General features: G+C 52.1%; 2 protein-coding genes across 5 annotated transcripts in view; both read left to right on the forward strand.

The window, feature by feature from the left end:
* The window catches only part of KIF17 (kinesin family member 17), a 52,301-nt gene extending 37,814 nt beyond the window's left edge, over window positions 1-14,487 (forward strand). Inside the window, exons 12-15 of one of the 4 annotated variants that reach the window (XR_003548872.1) lie at window positions 6,831-6,956; window positions 9,060-9,127; window positions 11,361-11,481; window positions 13,728-13,864. Coding sequence is in view for 2 of the 4 variants with exons in the window: in XM_006145187.2 (XP_006145249.1) it covers window positions 6,831-7,089; window positions 9,060-9,127; window positions 11,364-11,481; window positions 13,728-13,906 (624 nt within the window). In the remaining 2 variants the exon portion in view is untranslated. Of the gene's footprint in view, window positions 1-6,830; window positions 7,090-9,059; window positions 9,128-11,360; window positions 11,482-13,727 lie in introns of those variants that run through there. The other 3 variants (XR_003548873.1, XM_006145187.2, XM_006145188.2) reach the window with 3 other exon arrangements.
* A 1,976-nt stretch (window positions 14,488-16,463) lies between these two features.
* The window catches only part of DDOST (dolichyl-diphosphooligosaccharide--protein glycosyltransferase non-catalytic subunit), a 10,571-nt gene continuing 8,490 nt past the window's right edge, over window positions 16,464-18,544 (forward strand). The window contains exons 1-2 of the mRNA XM_006145190.3: window positions 16,464-16,719; window positions 16,926-17,036. Of these exons, the coding sequence (XP_006145252.1) occupies window positions 16,566-16,719; window positions 16,926-17,036 (265 nt within the window). The 5' untranslated portion in view covers window positions 16,464-16,565. The remainder of the gene's footprint in view (window positions 16,720-16,925; window positions 17,037-18,544) is intronic.

Raw genomic sequence — 18,544 nt, forward strand, 5'->3', positions numbered from 1 at the left:
ATGATCTAGTCTGCTTTTAATACTTTCAAGGGAGATTTTGACTTGTATTATAGACTTCATTTCTAACAGTTCCATTTGACTCTTTTGTAAAGCGTGTAATTCCTCTTTTAGATCTTGCAGGAATTTCCTCACCTCCTGGAACTTGTCAACTTCTTTCTCCTTTCTCTTTAGCAGTTCATTGTCTCTTCTCTTCCATCTCTGTTAGCTTCGCCATTATGAATACTCTAAATTCCTTATCAGACATTTCCATGATTTGCATTGAACTGCTTGTGGATGAAGAGGAGTTATTCTTTTCCCTTGGAGGAGAGGTATTTTCTTGCTTTCCCATATTTCTTGTGGTCCTGTGGTGATTTCTTGTCATCTGATGGATGGTGTGTTTCTTTTGAATTCTTGAAGTTCAATCACGCTAGCTTTGTTTGCTGGAGGCTGAATTACCAGTAGAAACCTTCATTTCTCCTGTCCCCCGAAATGACTAGTTTGCAGGAGCCATGAGGAATCCTCTTCTCAGAATGGCTCCATGGACAACGTGTACGGCAGAGCACGGTCAGCACAGCAGCAGGTTCTCCCTGGCGACCACGCCATAAGTTTTTGTTTCTTCAGTTTCTTCTGGAATATCTTTTTCTTCTGTGCGACTTGCTCTTCCAGTTTAGGAGCAATTTGCTCCTTTTCAGTGAGGATCGTCTGGATGTGGCCGGGGGAGCTCGAGTGTGGATTAACTCGCCCATGGGCTCTGTGAGTACGATGGCGTGTCTTGGGCACCTTGCTCCCCTGAATGTGCTCAAGGACCACAGAATCTACATCTAACCCCTTACGTTCAGCATTACTCTCTGCATTTTTTTAGCAGGTGCAGCAAAAATTCAGCACTCTTTTTGGGCCACCGACCTTGTGTCCAGCCCCACTGTTTAGTCTGGGCACACGTACCCACTCCACCGTTGTAATGATGGAATGGCACACACTGCTTCTGTAAAGTGACATCCTTCAGATACTTGGTGGCTTTGCGATATGCATACCCTTGACAGCCTGGGCAGTTTCACCAGTGTTCTTAAAGTGAACATGAAGATTTGAACCTTGTGATTTGTACGACTCTGTGGGGTTCTGTGGGTCAAGTGAATAGCAAACCCTTTTCAAAGATCACCTTGGGCTTCTGAGAAGAGCCCATTTGTTCCCCTTTTAACTTACTTAATTAAAAACAATTCCTCGGCCATTTTCAGATCTTTTCTTTCTCTTTTTGTTGGAGAGTGTGTGCGCTCACAAGGGAGGAGGAGAAAGCACCTGGCAGGGGCACGGTCATGCTGCACCCGCTCTCCGTCTCTCCCTTCTGCATTTTGGGCACGCAGGCACTGTGCCAGGGTGCTTCCCAAGCCAGCGGGTCTGGGACTTGAATTGAGTGTCGGCCATGTGGGGTCTGATTGCCTTTGCCACCAGGCCCCAGCCTTTTTCTTAATACCGCTTATTATATTTTTAGTTGCATTTGTTCTCCTTTGGATACCTTGTCATTTGGTTTACATTTGTGTTTTCTCTCTTCTTCCTTTCTGAGTTTCAAGAACTCTTCACATTTCACATGTCTGGTTTTTCTGTCTTTCTGTTTTCAATTTTTCTATATCTGACTTGAAATTTTCATACCTGTGAATGCTTCTTTCAGAAAATTTTATTCAAGTTGGTGGTCGTGTTACTTTTTTATTTTTAAATAATTATGTTATTTAACTTTATTTATTTATTTGTTCAGAGTGGGACAGAGTGAGAGAGAGAGAAAGAGAGAAAGTGAGAAAGCAAGCTGCCAGGTCTGGGACTTGAACCATGGTTGACTGCATGGAAGTCCAGCACCCTTAACTACCACACCACCTGCTGGTCCCAGGGTCATGTTACATTTTGAATCTGCTCATTTCTTTTGTGTTCTTATGCTTTGGAGAATTTCCTTCAGATTTTTGAAGTTGTTGGAGGACACATGAGCTTGCCAGATGGACAGAATAAAGAGAGAGAAAGCACCTGCCATGGAGCCTAGACACCCCAGAATCCCTTCCCCTCCATCTCTCCATCTTATTGGGACTTTGGGCAGGCATGCACAAGCACTTGGTATGTTTTTCAAGCCGCTGGGCCCCAGACTCAAAGCATGTGGCTGGCCATGTGAGAGGCAGCTCCCTTAACTGCTGAGCTATGGGGCCATAACCCCAGCTATGTTTTTTTTTTTTTTTAAGTTTTTTTTTGCCATAGGGCACATGTGGTTCCAGAGAGAGAGAGACAGAGAGAGGGAAAGTGAGAAATCACCTCTGGGAGAATAGCCATGCCTCAATCTTTTCTCCTCCATTCTCCTTTCAGGATTATAGGCACGCGTGCGCGCGCGCGCGCACACACACACACACACACACACACACGCCCGCCATTGTGGCACTGATTCTCAAGCCACCAGGTGTGGGACCTAGCTCTAAATTCCATGCCACTTGGTGTCCCCTTATATTTTGAAAGACCCACATAGGGTCCACCCAGATTCAGGGTGATCTCCCTATTTTAAGGTCAATTTATTAACAATCTGGTTCCATTTGCCAAGTCCTTTTTGTTAAGTACAGTAACAGTCCTAGGCACAATACCAGGGGGCAAAGCTTTCTTGTTTTTGTTTTTGTTTTTGGTGTTGGGGGTCGTATGTCTTTTGTGGGTTTTCTTGTTCCTGTAGGACCTTTCGTTTCCCCCTCAAGGGCGCCTCCCTTCTAGCTGCCCTCCTGCAGTGCCTTCCAGAAACGGTGCCACTGGGCCTGGGCCTGTTCTGTCTCTTCTGCCTGTTTCCCACTTTAGGTTTCAGATCCGTTTTCAAGTCTTCCTCTCAGGTGGGACTTTCTCTTTTGGGGGCTGATTTGACCTGCCCCTTCCATTTCCTTGTTCTCCCTGCTCCAGCTGCGCTGGGTCCTCTCCCCTGAGAAGAGGCTCAGAAGCCATCTGCTGGCCTTGGAGTCTCTCTGCTTACAAGGAATTCGAAGCTTCTGGTGTTTTCTGTCTGCCTATCATGCTGTAGTCTGGCTGAGGTGGTTTATTTTCTCTCCTTGTTGTTCTGTGAGTTTTGGAGGATCTTGTCAGAGAGATTCGGACTCTGATGGCTGCCTTCATCCTCAGGTATCCAGAACGCTCTGTGTGTTGTTTTTAGTGTGAGGAAATCGATATGCGTGTGAGTGTGTACACAAACGTATACACACACGCCCTCCCTGTCTTAGATCACAATAGCTACAAATGCACTTCCTTTTACCTCGTTTTCCCGCGTCACGGTATATCCTGACGACTTCTCCATGGCAGTGTGTACAGTAGAGGTTGCGCATCCTTTTTTTGCAGCTACATATTACTCCATCATGAGGTTGTCACTGTGTAGTCACTGCAGTTCGTTAGGCTACTGACTGCACTACCAGGCGGGTCCAGTCAGTCTTCTCTCACTCTCTTCCTTTTTAATTGCCAGAGGGCACATGCACTCACAGGGAGAAACAGAGAGAGAGGAGAGAGAGAAAGCAGCCCCCAGTGGGGCATGGCCATGCCACAATCCCTTCTCCTCCATTTCTCCATCCTGTCAGGATTGGAGGGCACACATGCACACACATGTGCCTGGAGTGTCTTTCAAGCTGCTGGGGCTGAGACTTGAACCGCAGCGTGCCATGTGGGAAGTGGCTCCTTTAACCACTAGGCTATGGGGCCGGCCCCAGTCAGGCCTGTGTTCATGGACACGTGAGTGGTCTCCAGGCTTGCACTGCAGTAGGAGCACTGCAGTGAGCAGCCTGTGCTGGTACTTCTGTACTGTGGTAGGCTTCTTTAGGGTTGATTCCTACAGCTGGCAACACTGGGGCCAGGTACACATACTCGTGGGAAATGTGAATCAAGACCACAAAGAGAAACCCCTTCTCACCCGTTAGAAAGGCTATAATAGGGGCCAGCAGGTGGCCTGGTGGTTACTGTGCTGGGCTCATGTGTGGCTCAACATGGGGCATCCGGTTGGGGTCCTGGACCTGGTGACTTGAAAATCATGCCAGAGCCATGTGCGTGTCCAAAATCCTGGGAGGCGAATAGTAGAGAAGAGATTGTGGCATGGCCATCCCCCCGGGGAGTGATTTCTCACTTTCCCTCTGTCTGTCTTACTCTGGTGAGCACACGTGCCCTATGGCAAATGCAAAAAAAAGAAAAAAGGCTATAATAAAAAGACTCACAAGTGTTGCTAAGGACTCTGGAAATGCCCCTCATCATCCGTGGTGGGTACATAATATGGTGCAGCCGCTTTTGAAAACAGTCTGGAGGTTCTTCAACTGGTTAAACACAGTGTAAGCATATAATCCAGCAGTTACACTCACGAGAAATGCAAACATGTGCACACAGAAACCTGTACACTGATGTTCAATGCAGCACTGTTCCTAATAGCTCCAAAAGGGAGACAGTCGTGAATGACAAGAAATGTGGCATATCCATTCAATGGAATGTTATTCGGCGGCAGCAAACACGAAAGAAGTACTGATCGTCCTAGAGCAGAGATAGACCTTGACGGCATTGTCTGAGAGAAAGAAGCCAAACACAGAAGGTCACAAAGTATTCTATTTTCTTTCTTTGTTAAGTTTGCTATCGGGCATGAGTGCTTACAGGAGAGAGAGAGAGGAAGCCAGGGGAGATGGCTGTGCTGCAGTCCCTTCTTTTTTCTAGTCTCAAGATTTTGGACACACACGCACACGCACCTGGTGTGTTTTCAAGCCGCCAGGTGTGGGACTCAAACTGCATAGTTGGCCACATGGAATCCAGCCACCTTAACCTCTGCGCCACCTGCTGGCCCTGATTCCATTTATGTGAAATGTCCAGAGCAGGCAGATCTGCAGAGACAGGAGGAGATTGGTTGCCAGGGGTTGTGGGGGGTGGGGGGAGGTGCTGGGGAGAAATGGGGAGTGACTGCTAATAGTTACGGGCTTCCTTTTAGGGTGGTGAAAAATTCTGAAATTGATTGTGGCAATGGTTGTACGACTTTGTGGAAACACTAAGAACCACTGAATTACACACTCTAACTGGGCGAATTGTATGACATGTGAATTACTTCTCAATAAAGCTGTTATAAAAACTGGTGTGTGACCCAGCCGTGGTGGCTCAGTGGCAGCAAGGGCTCCACGAGGCTGTCCGGAAGGTTGGAACTCAGTTTGCAGGTCCACCTGTACAGCTGTGGGCGTACACATGCCCGTGGTCCTGGCTGGCTGGGAAGGCATGGTGTGGGATCCCATTGAGGGTGCTTGTCTTTCTCTCTCTGTCTCATGAGAGAAGTAAATAAAAGTAAAAATGTAAAATTATTTTATTTTATTTATTTATTTATTTATTTATTATTTATTTATTTATTTATTTATTTAGGAGAGGTTTTTGCTATAGGGTGCGTACGCTCGTCAGACAGAGAAAGACAGAGACAGAAAGCGAGAAATCACCCCCCAGGGGGGATGACCATGCCACAATCCCTTCTCCTCCATTCTCCTCTCAGGATCTTGGGCACGCACGCACACGTGCCTGGCGTGAGTTTTAAGCCACCAGGTCCAGGACTCGAACTGCGGTTGACTACGTGGGAGTCCAGTGACATAGCCATTATGCTAAATGCTGGTCCCTAAAATTATTATTAATATTTTCAGATTTTCAAAAATACATGATTATTTCATGAATACTACTGTCCAGCTTAAGAAATGGAGCATTATTGGGACCAGCAGGTGGTGTGGTGGTTAAGATGCTGGACACACCCACATGGCTGACCATGGTTCGAGTTCCAGACCTGTCGGCTTGCATTCTCACTTCCCCTCTTTCTCTCTCTGGTCAAACTAACAATAAATGAATGAATAAATAAAACTAAATAAATAATTTTTAAAAAAGAAAGGGAGCAGTACTAGTTCACCTGAAACCCGTTACCAGCCCGCTGGCTCCCTTGCCCACCTGTGTCCTACTAGGCGTTCTGTTCTCGCCTGGATCGTTGCCATTCCCATGCATTTAAAACATCCTTATGTTTTCTTCTGAGACACACACGTACCCAACAAGGTCTTCACGCTGTGGCCCACCCCTCAGCCAGCCCAGATCTAGGGCGCGTGCACGTGTGCCCGGTTGTACAGGGAGGCCTCAGGTTGTGAACCTGGCACCTTCCCGTGTTTGTCCAGCATCAGAGGGCATCATGTGACTGCTGTGCCACCATCTGGGCCTACAGCCTCCTTTACTAATCAAACCTTTCATGCTCGTCAAGGAAATAGACTGTGCGCCAGGGAGACTTGGGTTCAGGGTGGGCGTGGTTACAGCTGGGAGCCACCTGTGCTTCGAAGGGAATGGAGGGGCAGTCTGGCAGCCTGGGTAGGAGACCAACAGAATCTGGAAGCCACGGTCAGATCAAAGCGGGTCTGATTCTACAGCATGGCATTCGTCCCCCCATAGCAGGGGCTCGTGGTGAGAGAGAGGACACCGGAGTCGGAGTGCATGCCTATTGTTCCCCTGGAAAAATCGTGTGCCATTCGCTGAGATCTTTTGGGGCTGCGGTGGCTACAGTGTTGTGGGGTACAAGCCAAAAGCTGGCAGCTGGGCTTGATAATCACCTTCCCTGATTTTCTGCAGGCTGTGGACGCACTTGGTGCTCAGTCAATCGCTGAGGGGAGAGGTGGGAGGGTGAGCGAGTGTGCAGAGGGAAGGCTTGGTGGGCCCCAGAGAGGATGGCTAGAGGGACGGATGGCTGGACAGGCATGGGGGCAAGAATGGATGGACAAACGGACTGGGGGCAGATGCGGAGTGGCTGCGGGAGGACAGTTAGTGGATGGCGGTTGGATGGATGGCCAGGTGTCCTCTGCTCACTGCTCGTCATCCTTTGCTTTCAGCTGCGGGCAGCAGAGGTGGAGATCAAAGACCTGCAGTCGGAGTTTGAGCTGGAGAAGATCGACTACTTGGCCACCATCCGGCGACAGGAGCGCGACTCTATGCTCTTCCAGCAGCTCCTAGAGCAGGTGCAGCCTCTGATCCGCAGGGACTGTAACTACAGCAACCTCGAGAAGATTAGGCGGGAGTCCTCCTGGGATGAAGATAATGGCTTCTGGAAGATTCCAGAGCCCATCATCATAAAAACCAGCCTCCCAGTAGGTCAGGAGCTTGGCTGCCTTATGCCCCGCCCTGTCGCCCATAGTTTTAAATCTGCAGACGGACAGGGAGCATGGGTCTCTCCACATGGGTTGTAGGTGCAGTAGACATGGAGCCCTGGGTGACCTCCATAGGGCCATGCGTCTTCACCTGTGAAGTCAGGATAAATAACAGCATCTTCCTTTAAGTTGCTGTGAGGCTTGCAATGTGTTAACACCTGTAAAGCCCAGTGCCTTAATGTGCCTGGCTCATAGCAAGGACTCGGGCCACGGTGTCATTAGCCCAACCATCACTGTCTGGATCCCATCCTTACAACCCTGTGAAGGATAAGGATTATTTTACATTGAGGAAACTAATCTCAGGGGGCCACAGTGACTTATCCAAAATCATAGTCACAGCGAGGAGTCTTAGGACCACAGGTAGAAACCAGCTGTTTGGAATGCCAGGCCTGTGGGCAGCAGGTGGCATTGCGGTTAAGGTGCTGGACTCCTACATGGGTAACCACAGTTTGAGTCCCGGATCCGGCAGCTTGCTTTCTCACTTTCTCTCTCTGGTGAGTGCATGTGCCCTTCAGCAAATTAATAATGATAATAAATAAAATTAAATAACTTTTTTTAAAGAGGTTTTTGCTATAGGGTGCATGCACTCGCCAGAAATAAAGAGAGAGACAGAGAGATAGAAAGCGAGAAATCACCCCCCCAAGGGGGATGGCCACGCCACAATCCCTTCTCCTCCATTCTCCTCTTGAGATCCTGGGCATGTACGCACGTTTAAGCCCCCGGGTTTGGGACTCGAACGGCGGTCGACTACATGGGAGTTCAGCGACATAGCCATTGTGCTAACTGCTGGTCCCTTAAATAACGTTTTATTTGTAGAGGTTTTTGCTTTAGGGTGTGTCCTCACTAGAGAGACACTGAGAGAGAATGTGAGAAATCACACCCCAGGAAAGATGGCCACGCTGTAATCCCTTGTCTTCCATTCTCCTTCTGGGATCTTGGGTACGCATGCACACTTGCCCAGTGTGAGTTTCAAGCCACTGGTTCTGGGACTTAAACCATGGTCAGTCATGTGGGAGTCCAGTGACATAACTGCTATGCCTGGTTGGTCAAATAATGAATTCTTAAAAAAAAAAAAAAGAATCTCAGGCCTGGTTCAACTTCCGCTTTCACCGTTAACCTCCTGTGTGGCTTTATTAAGATCACTGTCCTTCTGTTTGTTTGCTGTTGTGGTTTTGCTGTAGGCCACACGTGTTTCCCAGGTAGAGACAGAGAAAGAGGGAGAGGGAAAGTGAGAAAGCACCTTCTAGTGGGATGACCATGCCCCTGCAGTCCCTTCTCCTTCACTCTCCTCTTGGGATTTTTGGGCACGCATGCACATGTGCCTGGCATGATTCTCAAGCCCTAGAATCTTGAACTCAAGTGGCAGCGCTGGCCATGTGGGATCCAGTGCCTTGACCTCCACGCCACTTACTGGCCCCTCCTCTGTGTTCCTTACAAAGGAGGGGTTGGATAAGATGACGTTGAAGTTCCCTCCACCTCCAGTGAGTCTGAGTAAATCGGACTTGCTGTGGTCTTCCCTAGCTGCAGACCTGGCTGCAGGATGAAAGCTCCTGCCTCCTGCAATGCTCTGACGGTCCTTCCCTGGTCAGAGTGTTTCTTCACGCCTGGCAGTGCCAATGTTGTGGGTAGCCGTGGACCTCTCCCCAGGCCCACGAGCTCAGGGCAGCAGCAGCCTTTGTCCTGCCCCCACACCCGCTGTCTGGCCTGGCAGCAGGCATGCGGCTTCCCCGGCATCTGAGACCTGTTACTTGTGTCCCAAAGGCACCCCTGGGCTTGAGCTGGCAGTGCCTTCCCTTGTCTCCAAGCCCGAGGCTGACTCCTGCCTCAGGTCACCTGGGGAGCGTGTGCAGCCTGCTGCGCCCTCTGGCCCTTGCACTAGGCCGCAGGGCTTCAGCTTTTCTTTTCTCATGGCAGTTCCCATTGGGCCACAGAACAAACCAGCACGCAAAAGTTCAGCGGCAGACAGCGGCGAACCAAACTTGGTAAGGCCCCTGGAGAGGATGTGGGAGTGGGGAGCTGGAGAAGCTTGGACCCCAAAGTGCCGTGGAGCGGCCTGACTACAGGGAATTTTTCCCCAGCACAACCTGAGACTGCAAAGGGGTTATGTCTGAATGCTTTTAGTTCTAAGTGATAGATACCAAACAATCACAAGCAAAGTGGGGTATTTATTGCTTTCCTCCCACCTAAGGGTAAGGCAGGGCCGAGGCTGCCTCCTTTCCTGTGTTACTCCTCTGGCACCTCGACCCCAGCCCCGATTGGCCCTCATCCAGAGGCACTTACGGCCATAGGCCCGCAGGACGGCAGGTGGGTTAAGGCAGCCATCCTGCTGGTGAAGGGCAGGGGCTTCAGCTCCAAACCCACCAGCAGCAGCACGTTCTCACTCCCTGGGCCCTGGTTGGTATCCTCAGACCAAAAGGGTCCTCACGGGTCCATGAAAGTCACTGGGTTTAGAATAAAGTTCTTTTCTGTCCTTGCCTCCACGTTTCATAGTGCAACAGAGGAGTGTCCTGAAAGCATGTTTTGAACAGAGCTCTTCGAGTTTCTCTACGAATGAGGCTGGCAGCTGTCACCAGTAGCCACCAAGGCCTCGAGAGACGAGCACCACAGACATCCACCTGCAGGGGACTTCCAGGTGGCCCCACAGGGGCTGGGTGCAGACCCAGCTTTAGTGACCCAACCGCAACATGGAAGTTTGAGTCCTGCTCACCCACAGACCCTCAAGCTGAGCAAGGTGACCAGAAGGACCCGTGCCGGTGGAGCCCCTGCTGTGCTCTTCTGTCGGGGCCTCTGTGGCTGCTGGCGACAGTAGCTACCAGCTACTTTGACAGAGAAACTGTTTCCTCCAAAACGAGGGGCCAGCAAACTTTCTCTGTTATGGAGCCAACAGTGTATATTTTAGGCCTCGCGCAAAACGAGGGGCCAGCAAACTTTCTCTGTTACGGAGCCAACAGTGTGTATTTTAGGCCTAGCAAGCCATGTGGTCTGTCAGAACTACTGGACTCTGCATTGGCACACAAAAATGGTCATAGGTACCATGTAACCGAATGGCGTTTTCAATAAAACTTTATTTACAGAAGCAGTCTGTGGGCCAGATGTGGCCAAAGGCCCATCACTTGCTGATCCCTGCCTTAAAGCATTACACACATTGCAGAGAACTGGGACAGAGTATACCTTTAGTCAGGACAAGGCCACTCACAGGTTAAATAAGTTCCAGCCTAGCATCTCTGCTTGGGCAACTCAGAGTGACTCCAAAGACTGCCTTATGCTGGTAAAGATCTTCACTAGCTGCTTTGGTAGCTTAAATTCATCAACAAGGGAAAGTTGTGCTGGGGAAAAAACCTTCATAACCTGGGACTTCAAAGGGGTTATGTCTGAATGCTTTTAGTTCCAAGTGCTAGAGACCAAAGCCATCACAAGCAAAGTGGGGTATTTCTTGGTTCATGTAAGTGGGCCAGCTTCAGGCATGGCTGGACCTAGGGGCTCAGAGTTCTGTGTCTTCAGTTCTTTTCTACCTGCTACTCCAGTTTCAGGCTTTCTCCACATGGCAGGAAAGACAGCTGCTTGCAATCAGATCACCATCTGAAAGAAACAGAGACCCAGCCTCTTAAAGCACCTTTAAACCAAAGCTTCGTAGGAAAAGTGATTAGTTTTCTCTGGGTTGTGATCTGCTCTTAGCTGTGACTACACTCAGGAAGACAGTTCTGGGATGGGTGCAGTCAGGGTCACGGTCCAGCCGCGTAGTACAGGGTGCTCTGAATGACCGCCCTGTGGAGACCACGCCAAGTAGGAGAAGAGTAGAGACTCAGGCTGAGGAAGACAGTCCGTTCAGCGGTGGTGACAGGAAGGTTCGGACTGAGTCCTGATGATCACAGAGGTCCCTGTGAGCTGAGTGTGAACTACGTGTTCTGTGACCGTGTCCTGATAGAGAGGGGAATCAACTATCAACGTGCCCCGCTGGATCCGGCAGGAGAGAACAAGGCACTTCCCATCTGGAGAAGTGGGGCAGGCTGTGGGCTTAGCTGCAGGCCGTGGACCCACCCAGGAGCCCGGGGTCCACAGTAGGGTGTGCAGAAGTGGGCAGTGGCCACTGGCACCCAGGGACACAGCCTGGGGAGGCTCAGGGCAGTCGCCACTCACCAGGCTCCCCGAGGCTGCCAACCCTAGGCAAGGGCCCAGCTGAGGATGCTCGGGCCAGGGGGACTGACCATGAGGACCTAGGAAGAAGACCGCTACAAGCTGATGCTCAGTCGGAGCGACAGTGAAAACGTTGCCAGTAACTACTTCCGGTCCAAGCGGGCCAGCCAGATCCTCAGCACGGACCCCATGAAGAGCCTCAGTGAGTGCCCTGCCCGTGGGCTTTGCAGCCACCCCGCCCCAGAACCATCTCCCCTCACCCCCCCCAACTGGGACAGGCAGGAAGGCCTGGTTTTGGAGTCAGGTGGATCTGGGTTCAAAGACCTCTTCCCCTCTCTGAGCCTCAGATTCTTCAGCTTTAAAAGGAGGGGGCTAACACCTACTTCTCGGGATTCGATAAGATGAGGGTCCAGCACCTCGTAGGTGCTGATACCTGGTCTCCTCTCTCTTCTACCCCTTGTCTTGGGGAAGGTGCCCTTTGACCCATCTCCCCAACATGCAGCAGGCCCTCAGCGCATGGCTCAGGGCCCTGGCATGGGGTGGGAAGCTAGTCCAGGTCTCACTAGTGACTCGCCGGCTTCCTCAGATGCCAGTACTGCGACAGCTCTCAATGAGGATGGCCGACTTCCTCTATCAAGGCCTGCTGAGCCAAGGGGGCAGAAGGGCTGTGAGAGTAAAACAGTTTCAAGAATTGAAAACGGGACGAGCAGTTAGCGTAATGGCTATGTTGCTGGGCTCCCACGTAGTTGACCATGGTGTGAGTCCCGGACCCGGTGGCTTAAACTCACGCTGGGCGCATGTGCGTGCATGCCTAAGATCCCGAGAGGAGAATGGAGGAGAAGGGATTGCGGCGTGGCCATCCCCCCTGGGGGGTGATTTCTCGCTTTCTATCTCTCTGTCTCTCTCTGTCTGTCTGGTAAGCGCACGCACCCTATAGCAAAAAAATAAATAAATAAAAAATAAAAGAATTGAAAATCACTGGGGCCAGCAGGTGGCATAGTAGTTAAGGTGCTGGATTCCCACATGGCGGCTGGTTTGAGTCCCAGCATCTTGAAACTCGTGTGTGCATGACCAAAATCCTGAGAGGAGAATGGAGAAGGGATTGTGGCATGGCCATCCCCATGGGGGGTGATTTCTCCCTTTTTCTCTATCTCTCTGTGAGCGCACATGCCTTATAGCAAGAAAGAACTGAAAAATCACTCCATCCTTCTGTGTTTAAAACTGTGAGATAAAAAAACAAACAAACAAAAAAAAACAACCCGTGAGATCCATAGAGCTTCGAATAAAAAGCAGATCTAGATTTTTTTTTGTTTGTAGGCACATGAGCTCACTAGAGATGAGAGAGGGAGAAAGCACCCAATGGGACATGGTCGCACCGCAGTCCCTTCTCCATTCCTCCCGTTGGGGTGCCCAGCACGCATACATGGGTGTGTTCCTCAAGCCACTGGGCCAGGATTCAAACTGCAGTGGCCCCCTGGGATGCAGCAGAGCTTGACTGCCATGTTACGGGGTCAGGCCCAAATCTTAGTTCCATATAGGGGTTATTTCAGAGTCAGCGTGGGTAGAGCTGTGGAACAGGGGGAAGAGATAGGACAACAAGAAACTGACATCCACCGAGAGCCTGGCCTGGCGCCTGTGTTGCAGGTGAGGAAGCTGAGGCTCGGAGGGCATGGCGGCTTGCCCAAGGGTGGGGGTGGGCTTTGAACCTGGCTCTCATCCAGCTGGAGACTGCAGCTGCCTCAGACTAGGTTTTAAAACCCCAGGCCCTTGGAGATGCAGAGGTACTGCTAGGTCTAAGAACTCAGCCAGAGGACCAGAAGATGGCGTATTGGTTATGTCACTGGACTCCCGTGTAGTCGACTGCAGTTCAAGTCCCAGACTCAGTGGGTTAAACCTCATGCTAGGCACGTGTGTGCGTGCATGCCCAAGATCCCAAGAGGAGAAAGGAAGAGAAGGGATTGCCACGTGACCATTCCCCCCAGGGGGTGATTTCTCACTTTCTGTTTCTCTATCTCTCTAGCAAAATGTCCTATAGTAAAAATCTCTCTTAAAAACAAAAATAAGGGACCAGCAGTTAGTGTAATGGCTATGTCGCTGGACTCCCATGTAGTTGACCGTGGTTCGAGTCCTGGACCTGGTGGCTTAAAACTCACGCTGGGTGCATGTAGGTGCGTGCCCAAGATCCCGAGAGGAGAATGGATTGTGGCGTGGCCATCCCCCCTGTAAGAGGGTAATTTCTTGCTTTCTGTCTCTCTGTGTCTGTCTTTCTGGCGAGCGCATGTGCTCTATAGCAAAAACCTCCAAAACAAGAAAAAAACAAAAACCTTAGCTAGAACCTCCTCTGGCAGTGTGCAGGGTGGGCCAGACCCTCTGCCCTGCACACAGGGGTGTTCTCACAGCATCCTGCTCTCCTGGCTCATCAGCCCCCTCTGCCTTTCTTCTCCACAGCGCATCACAACTCACCACCAGGCCTCAGCTCGCCCCTGAACAACAGCTCCACCCTCTCCCCTCCCCAGGCCCCTGAAATGCCACAGCCCAGGCCCTTCCGTCTGGAGTCCCTCGAAATCCCCTTCACTAAGGCCAAGCGTAAGAAAAGCAAAAGCAACTTTGGCAGTGAGCCTCTGTGAACACAGCTGCCGCTTCCGCTGCTACTGCCTTTAGGCTTCTAGAGACTTCCAGGCCCTCCCTGAGCAGCTCCAACCAGGCCTCCACCCACTGGCCCCCCACAGTGACCCAGGCCCAAGAAGCCCATCAGCCCTGGGAAGACACATTCCCTTCTCTGCTCCCTAGAGAGCCCACCTCTGCCTGGGGTACACACCCCTTAGAAGCTGGACTGTCCTTCTTGAAAGCGGCCTGGCCCAGCTGTCCACATCAGTGTTTGTAGCTGCTCATCTGCTACGGAGCCCATGGTGTCGGTCTTTGCCTCAGTGGGCTCAGACGCCTCAGAGCTGCCTCAAGGCCTCAGCAACAGCCCTGGCAGGGTGGGCAGCAACTGGTCCATGGATGCAGCTCAACATCTTGGCCACCAAGAACTGTGCCTCAGTCTGATCGGCCCACCCTGAGGGGAGGCTGCGTTGTTGGGTGGGCACAGGAGAATCCTGGGTCAGCAGCTCCACACCGCCCACTCCTGGCTGGTCTGCAGCCCAGGGGCCACTTTACCTCATGCTGCCCAATAAACTGCCTTTGCCATGTGCTCTCCTTCCCTGACCCTCCGACAGCACCCAGGGCCCCTCCCTGCCATTGCTTCCCGGCCATCAAGGAGGAAGCAAGCGCCTTCTGAAACAGGGCTGCTAGTGTCCCCGGCCTGCAGATCCAGCAGGCTCCAGGGCGTCTGCAGCACTCGGCATCACCAGTACCAGGGCAGCTTTCTCGGAAGAGTGTCTGGACTTCCATCAGCCTCTTGAAGGATCTGGGGCCCAGGAAAGCAGAGCCCTTGTCATGGAAAAGAGGGCCATGCCTTGCTGAGGCAGAAAAGGCCCAGGTTTGGACAGTCCTCAGGGTTCTGTGCTGGAACTGGGTGTCCTGACATACCCAGAAGGCACTCCAGGCTGTCCCTTGTGCCCACCTTGAGGGCTGCCTCTCCTCGTCTGTGACATGTGGCAATACCCAGTTCCTGGGTTACTGTGGAAGTTTGATGAGACAGTGGGTAAAGCTTCAGGGCACAGTGGATGCTGACAGTCCTCCTCACTCTGCATCAGCTATTGTGCTGGGCCCCACAGGCCACATGCCAGGGCCACGGAGCTCACACTCGAGCTGCTGGGGTGGAGGGGCTAGACGACTCTGGAGATGAGCCTAACTGGAGGCAGCCTGCAGTACCTACTGAGTCGGAGGCGAGATCAGGGCTTTATGGGGAACAAACAGTGCATTTCTAAAGGGAGCGGCATTGAGTTGGGACTCCCATAGAGGATGGAGACACCAAGACATTTCAGATGGGAGTGTGGGGATCCTGGCGGCCGAAGCTGCATGAGCAAAGGCAGGAGTTAGGCTGGCCAGTACCTGCCCTATGGAAGCCCTGAGCAGGGACCTGAAGAGAATGAGGCTGCAAGATGACTTTCGGCAGAGGACTGAGAATGAAGAGCCTTTGGGTATCCCTAAGCTGTGGCAGACTCCTGAACAGCAGGTTGGCACGGTTGAGTCTGAATTAGAGGTGGCTGTGGCTGGCATGTACAGAAGGGCAGGAGGGCTGAGCTGCATGCAAGAGTTAGAGGTGGGAGACTGAACTTGGAGCAGAGCGGTGGGAATGCAGAGTCAGTTAAGGAGAGGCATGGAGGGACGTTTTGATTTTTGTCCCCATTCTTGAATTGGACGCTACTGGTGAAAAGAAAAGAGCACTACCCTCTCTCTCCACAATGACATTCACCACCGGCTTCAGGACTGGGGTTGGAATCCAGACCGCAGCTGCAGTCTCGGAGTGTTAGACCCGTGGTGGGCCCGAGGCAGGCCTCAGCTGGGCAGATGGCCCGTGTGTTACTGAGTGGATGCTCCACCAACTTTGTGCCAAGTGCTTCACACCTGCCTCAGTCCTACCCAAGAGCCAGGTGAGGAGGAGATTGTGAAACGGCCGTTCCAAAGGCACATGGGTGAGTAGGGGAGCAGGGCTTCCTTACGCTCCCTCTTTACACCGAGACGCTGGGCAGGGAGAAGTGCAATGCCAGGGTAGCAGGGTTAGTGCCAGGACCCTGGAGTGGAATCCAGCCAACTCGCAAGCTCTCGCTCGGCCGGCCCACCGCCCATCCGCGCAGTCTCCACGTGGGCCCCCAGGCCGGGTGGAAAGGCAGTGCCATGGCCGGAGGAACCACGAGCCCCAGGCAGGAGGCTCCAAGTACCCCTGCCCTGATCTTATTTTCCCACCCTCTTCCTCCCTAGAGGTGGTGGGGATGGAATCCGGTTCCTAGCTCCTGGACAAGTGAGGAAAGATGGATCGGATCCACCACCCGCACCGGAGGGAAGCGGGCTTGGACCGAGCGGCGGGAGACCGGCCTGGGTGCACGGCCCTGTTGATTGGCCGCAGCTACAGAGCTGTCCCTCTAGGATTGAGCCTGTTTCTTTCGGTGGGCGGGACCTTGCGCCGCTTTCACCAATACGGTCCTAAGAACCAGGCCGCTGCCGACGCACTTCCGGGGTTGCTCCCTGCACCTTAAAGCCAAAGCCCGGACTTCGGACGCCGGGCCTCGGCGCGTTCGGGTCACTTCCGGGGGTTCTCCACGGCGGCGAGCCACGATTGGGCGGCCGCCGAGGGGGCATTTCCGGTGTCCAGGTGCTGGGTTCTCTGGCAGGAAGGGGAAGATGGAGCCCGGCTCTGCGGTCCGTGCCTGGCCCCCCTTACGGCTGCTGCTGCTCTTGCTTGGCTCGGTCAGCGCCAGCGGTCCCCGCACCTTGGTGTTGTTGGACAACCTCAACCTGCGCGAGACGCACTCGCTTTTCTTCCGGAGCCTGAAAGGTGAGAGCGGGGTCCCAGGGGGCGGCGGGTGAGACTCGGGTCGGAAAGGCCCCCGGGCCCAGGTATCGACCACCCTCCCTCGCACTCGGTTTCCTGGAGCAAGCCACCCAGGCCTGGCTTGCCGCTTGGGTTAGCGGGTTGCGACGTCTGCAGCAGAGGGTTTCCTTTGCGTCCCACCTGCTTCAGTTTCTTGCGTTTTCGTGCAGATCGGAGCTTTGAACTCACTTTCAAGACGGCGGATGACCCCAGCCTGTCTCTCATTAAGTACGGGGAGTTCCTCTATGACAATCTCATCATCTTCTCTCCGTCGGTAGAAGGTAAGGGCAGCGCGTCGCCCCTAGAACCGGGACTCATGGCCCAGGACTGATCGTTGGCTTTCTTTTGGTTCTTGAACACGTTCATATTTTGGGTCATGGGATGGGGTGCCAGCCCTGGACGCTGCTGCTGCCAGAGACCAGGCACCCGGAGGGTACTCTTTCCTAAAAGACATAGCTAAGGATTGTGGGGTCGTGTTGCTGCTGACGGTGGAACAAACCCAGGGCTGTGCTGTTGTATTACAAGGGAAATTTCCTCTGCAAAGGCCCTGATGGAAAGAGGGAGGTTTGCCTGTGCAGGAAGAGGAAAGGCATGCTATTAAGATGGATTGCTGTCAAGATGCATTGTGCATTGTGACAGTTAATTTTCGAAATCCAGATAGATTCACGGTCTCAGGCCAAAAAAGAGCCTTAGCAGTTATCTGCAGCTGCAATCCCCCTTTTTTTTTGGAGAGGTTTTTTTCGCTATGGGCGCGTGCGCTCGCCAGACAGACAGAGACATAGAGACAGAAAGCGAGAAATCACCCCCCAGGGGGGATGGTCACGCCACAATCCCTTCTCCTCCATTCTCCTCTTGGGATCTTGGGCATGTACGCACACATGACCGCACACATGACCGTGCAATCCCCTTTTGAGGCGGGATGGACAGGAGCCTAGCAGAGGGCCAATGGATACATTATTAACAATGTTATGTTAATACTGTATGCATATTGTTTTGCCAGATAATCCAGATTTATACTTCAGTACTCCCATTTTACGAGGCAGTGTGTTCTACCACTGCACAGTTTTGTTCAGAAAAAATTATTACTATATTTTGGAGAGGTTTTTGCTATAGGGTGCATGCACTCGCCAGACAGACAGAGACAGACAGAAAGCAAGAAATCACCCCCCAGGGGGGATGGCTACGCGGAAATCCCTTTTCCTTCATTCTCCTCTTGAGATCTTGGGCACGCACGCACATGCGCCCCGCGTGAGTTTAAGCCACTGAGTCTGGGACTCGAACCGTGGTCAGCTACATGGGAGTTCAGCGACATAGCTATTACGCTAACTGCCGGTCCTGTTCAGAAATTCTTATATGAAACTGAAACTTGTCTCCTACTTTGTTCATTTGGTGAGGGGTGAGGGATGGGCTGTTGGGTAGGATTGTTCTTAGGGACAGTCCAAGGCCTTGAGAATATTAGCCTAATGCCGTGCTCACTTAGAGGCCTAGGCTTCACACAGTCATAGCCTGAGCAGTTGGTTCTTTCCAGACTAAATACTCCCATCCCTTCGGCTGGCTCTCTTTAGTGTACTTTCTTGTGAGCATGTTAACCTCTATTTGCTTCAGTTTATTTTTTCTCAAAGGACTCAAGGTGTCCCTGTCTGGGGTAAGACGGGACTGCCATCCCCCCTTCAGTTGATGATGCTTAGGCAGCCTTCCTCATTGGCATCTACTTTGTTCTCCGTGATAAACAGGAGATTGGGTTCTGCCAGATCTTCCCCAGGCCCTTGTCCTTAGCATGGTGCTCCCA

This window comes from Tupaia chinensis, unplaced genomic scaffold (assembly GCF_000334495.1).
Source record: "Tupaia chinensis unplaced genomic scaffold, TupChi_1.0 Scaffold000146_1, whole genome shotgun sequence".
Classification (NCBI taxonomy): Eukaryota; Metazoa; Chordata; class Mammalia; order Scandentia; family Tupaiidae; genus Tupaia; species Tupaia belangeri.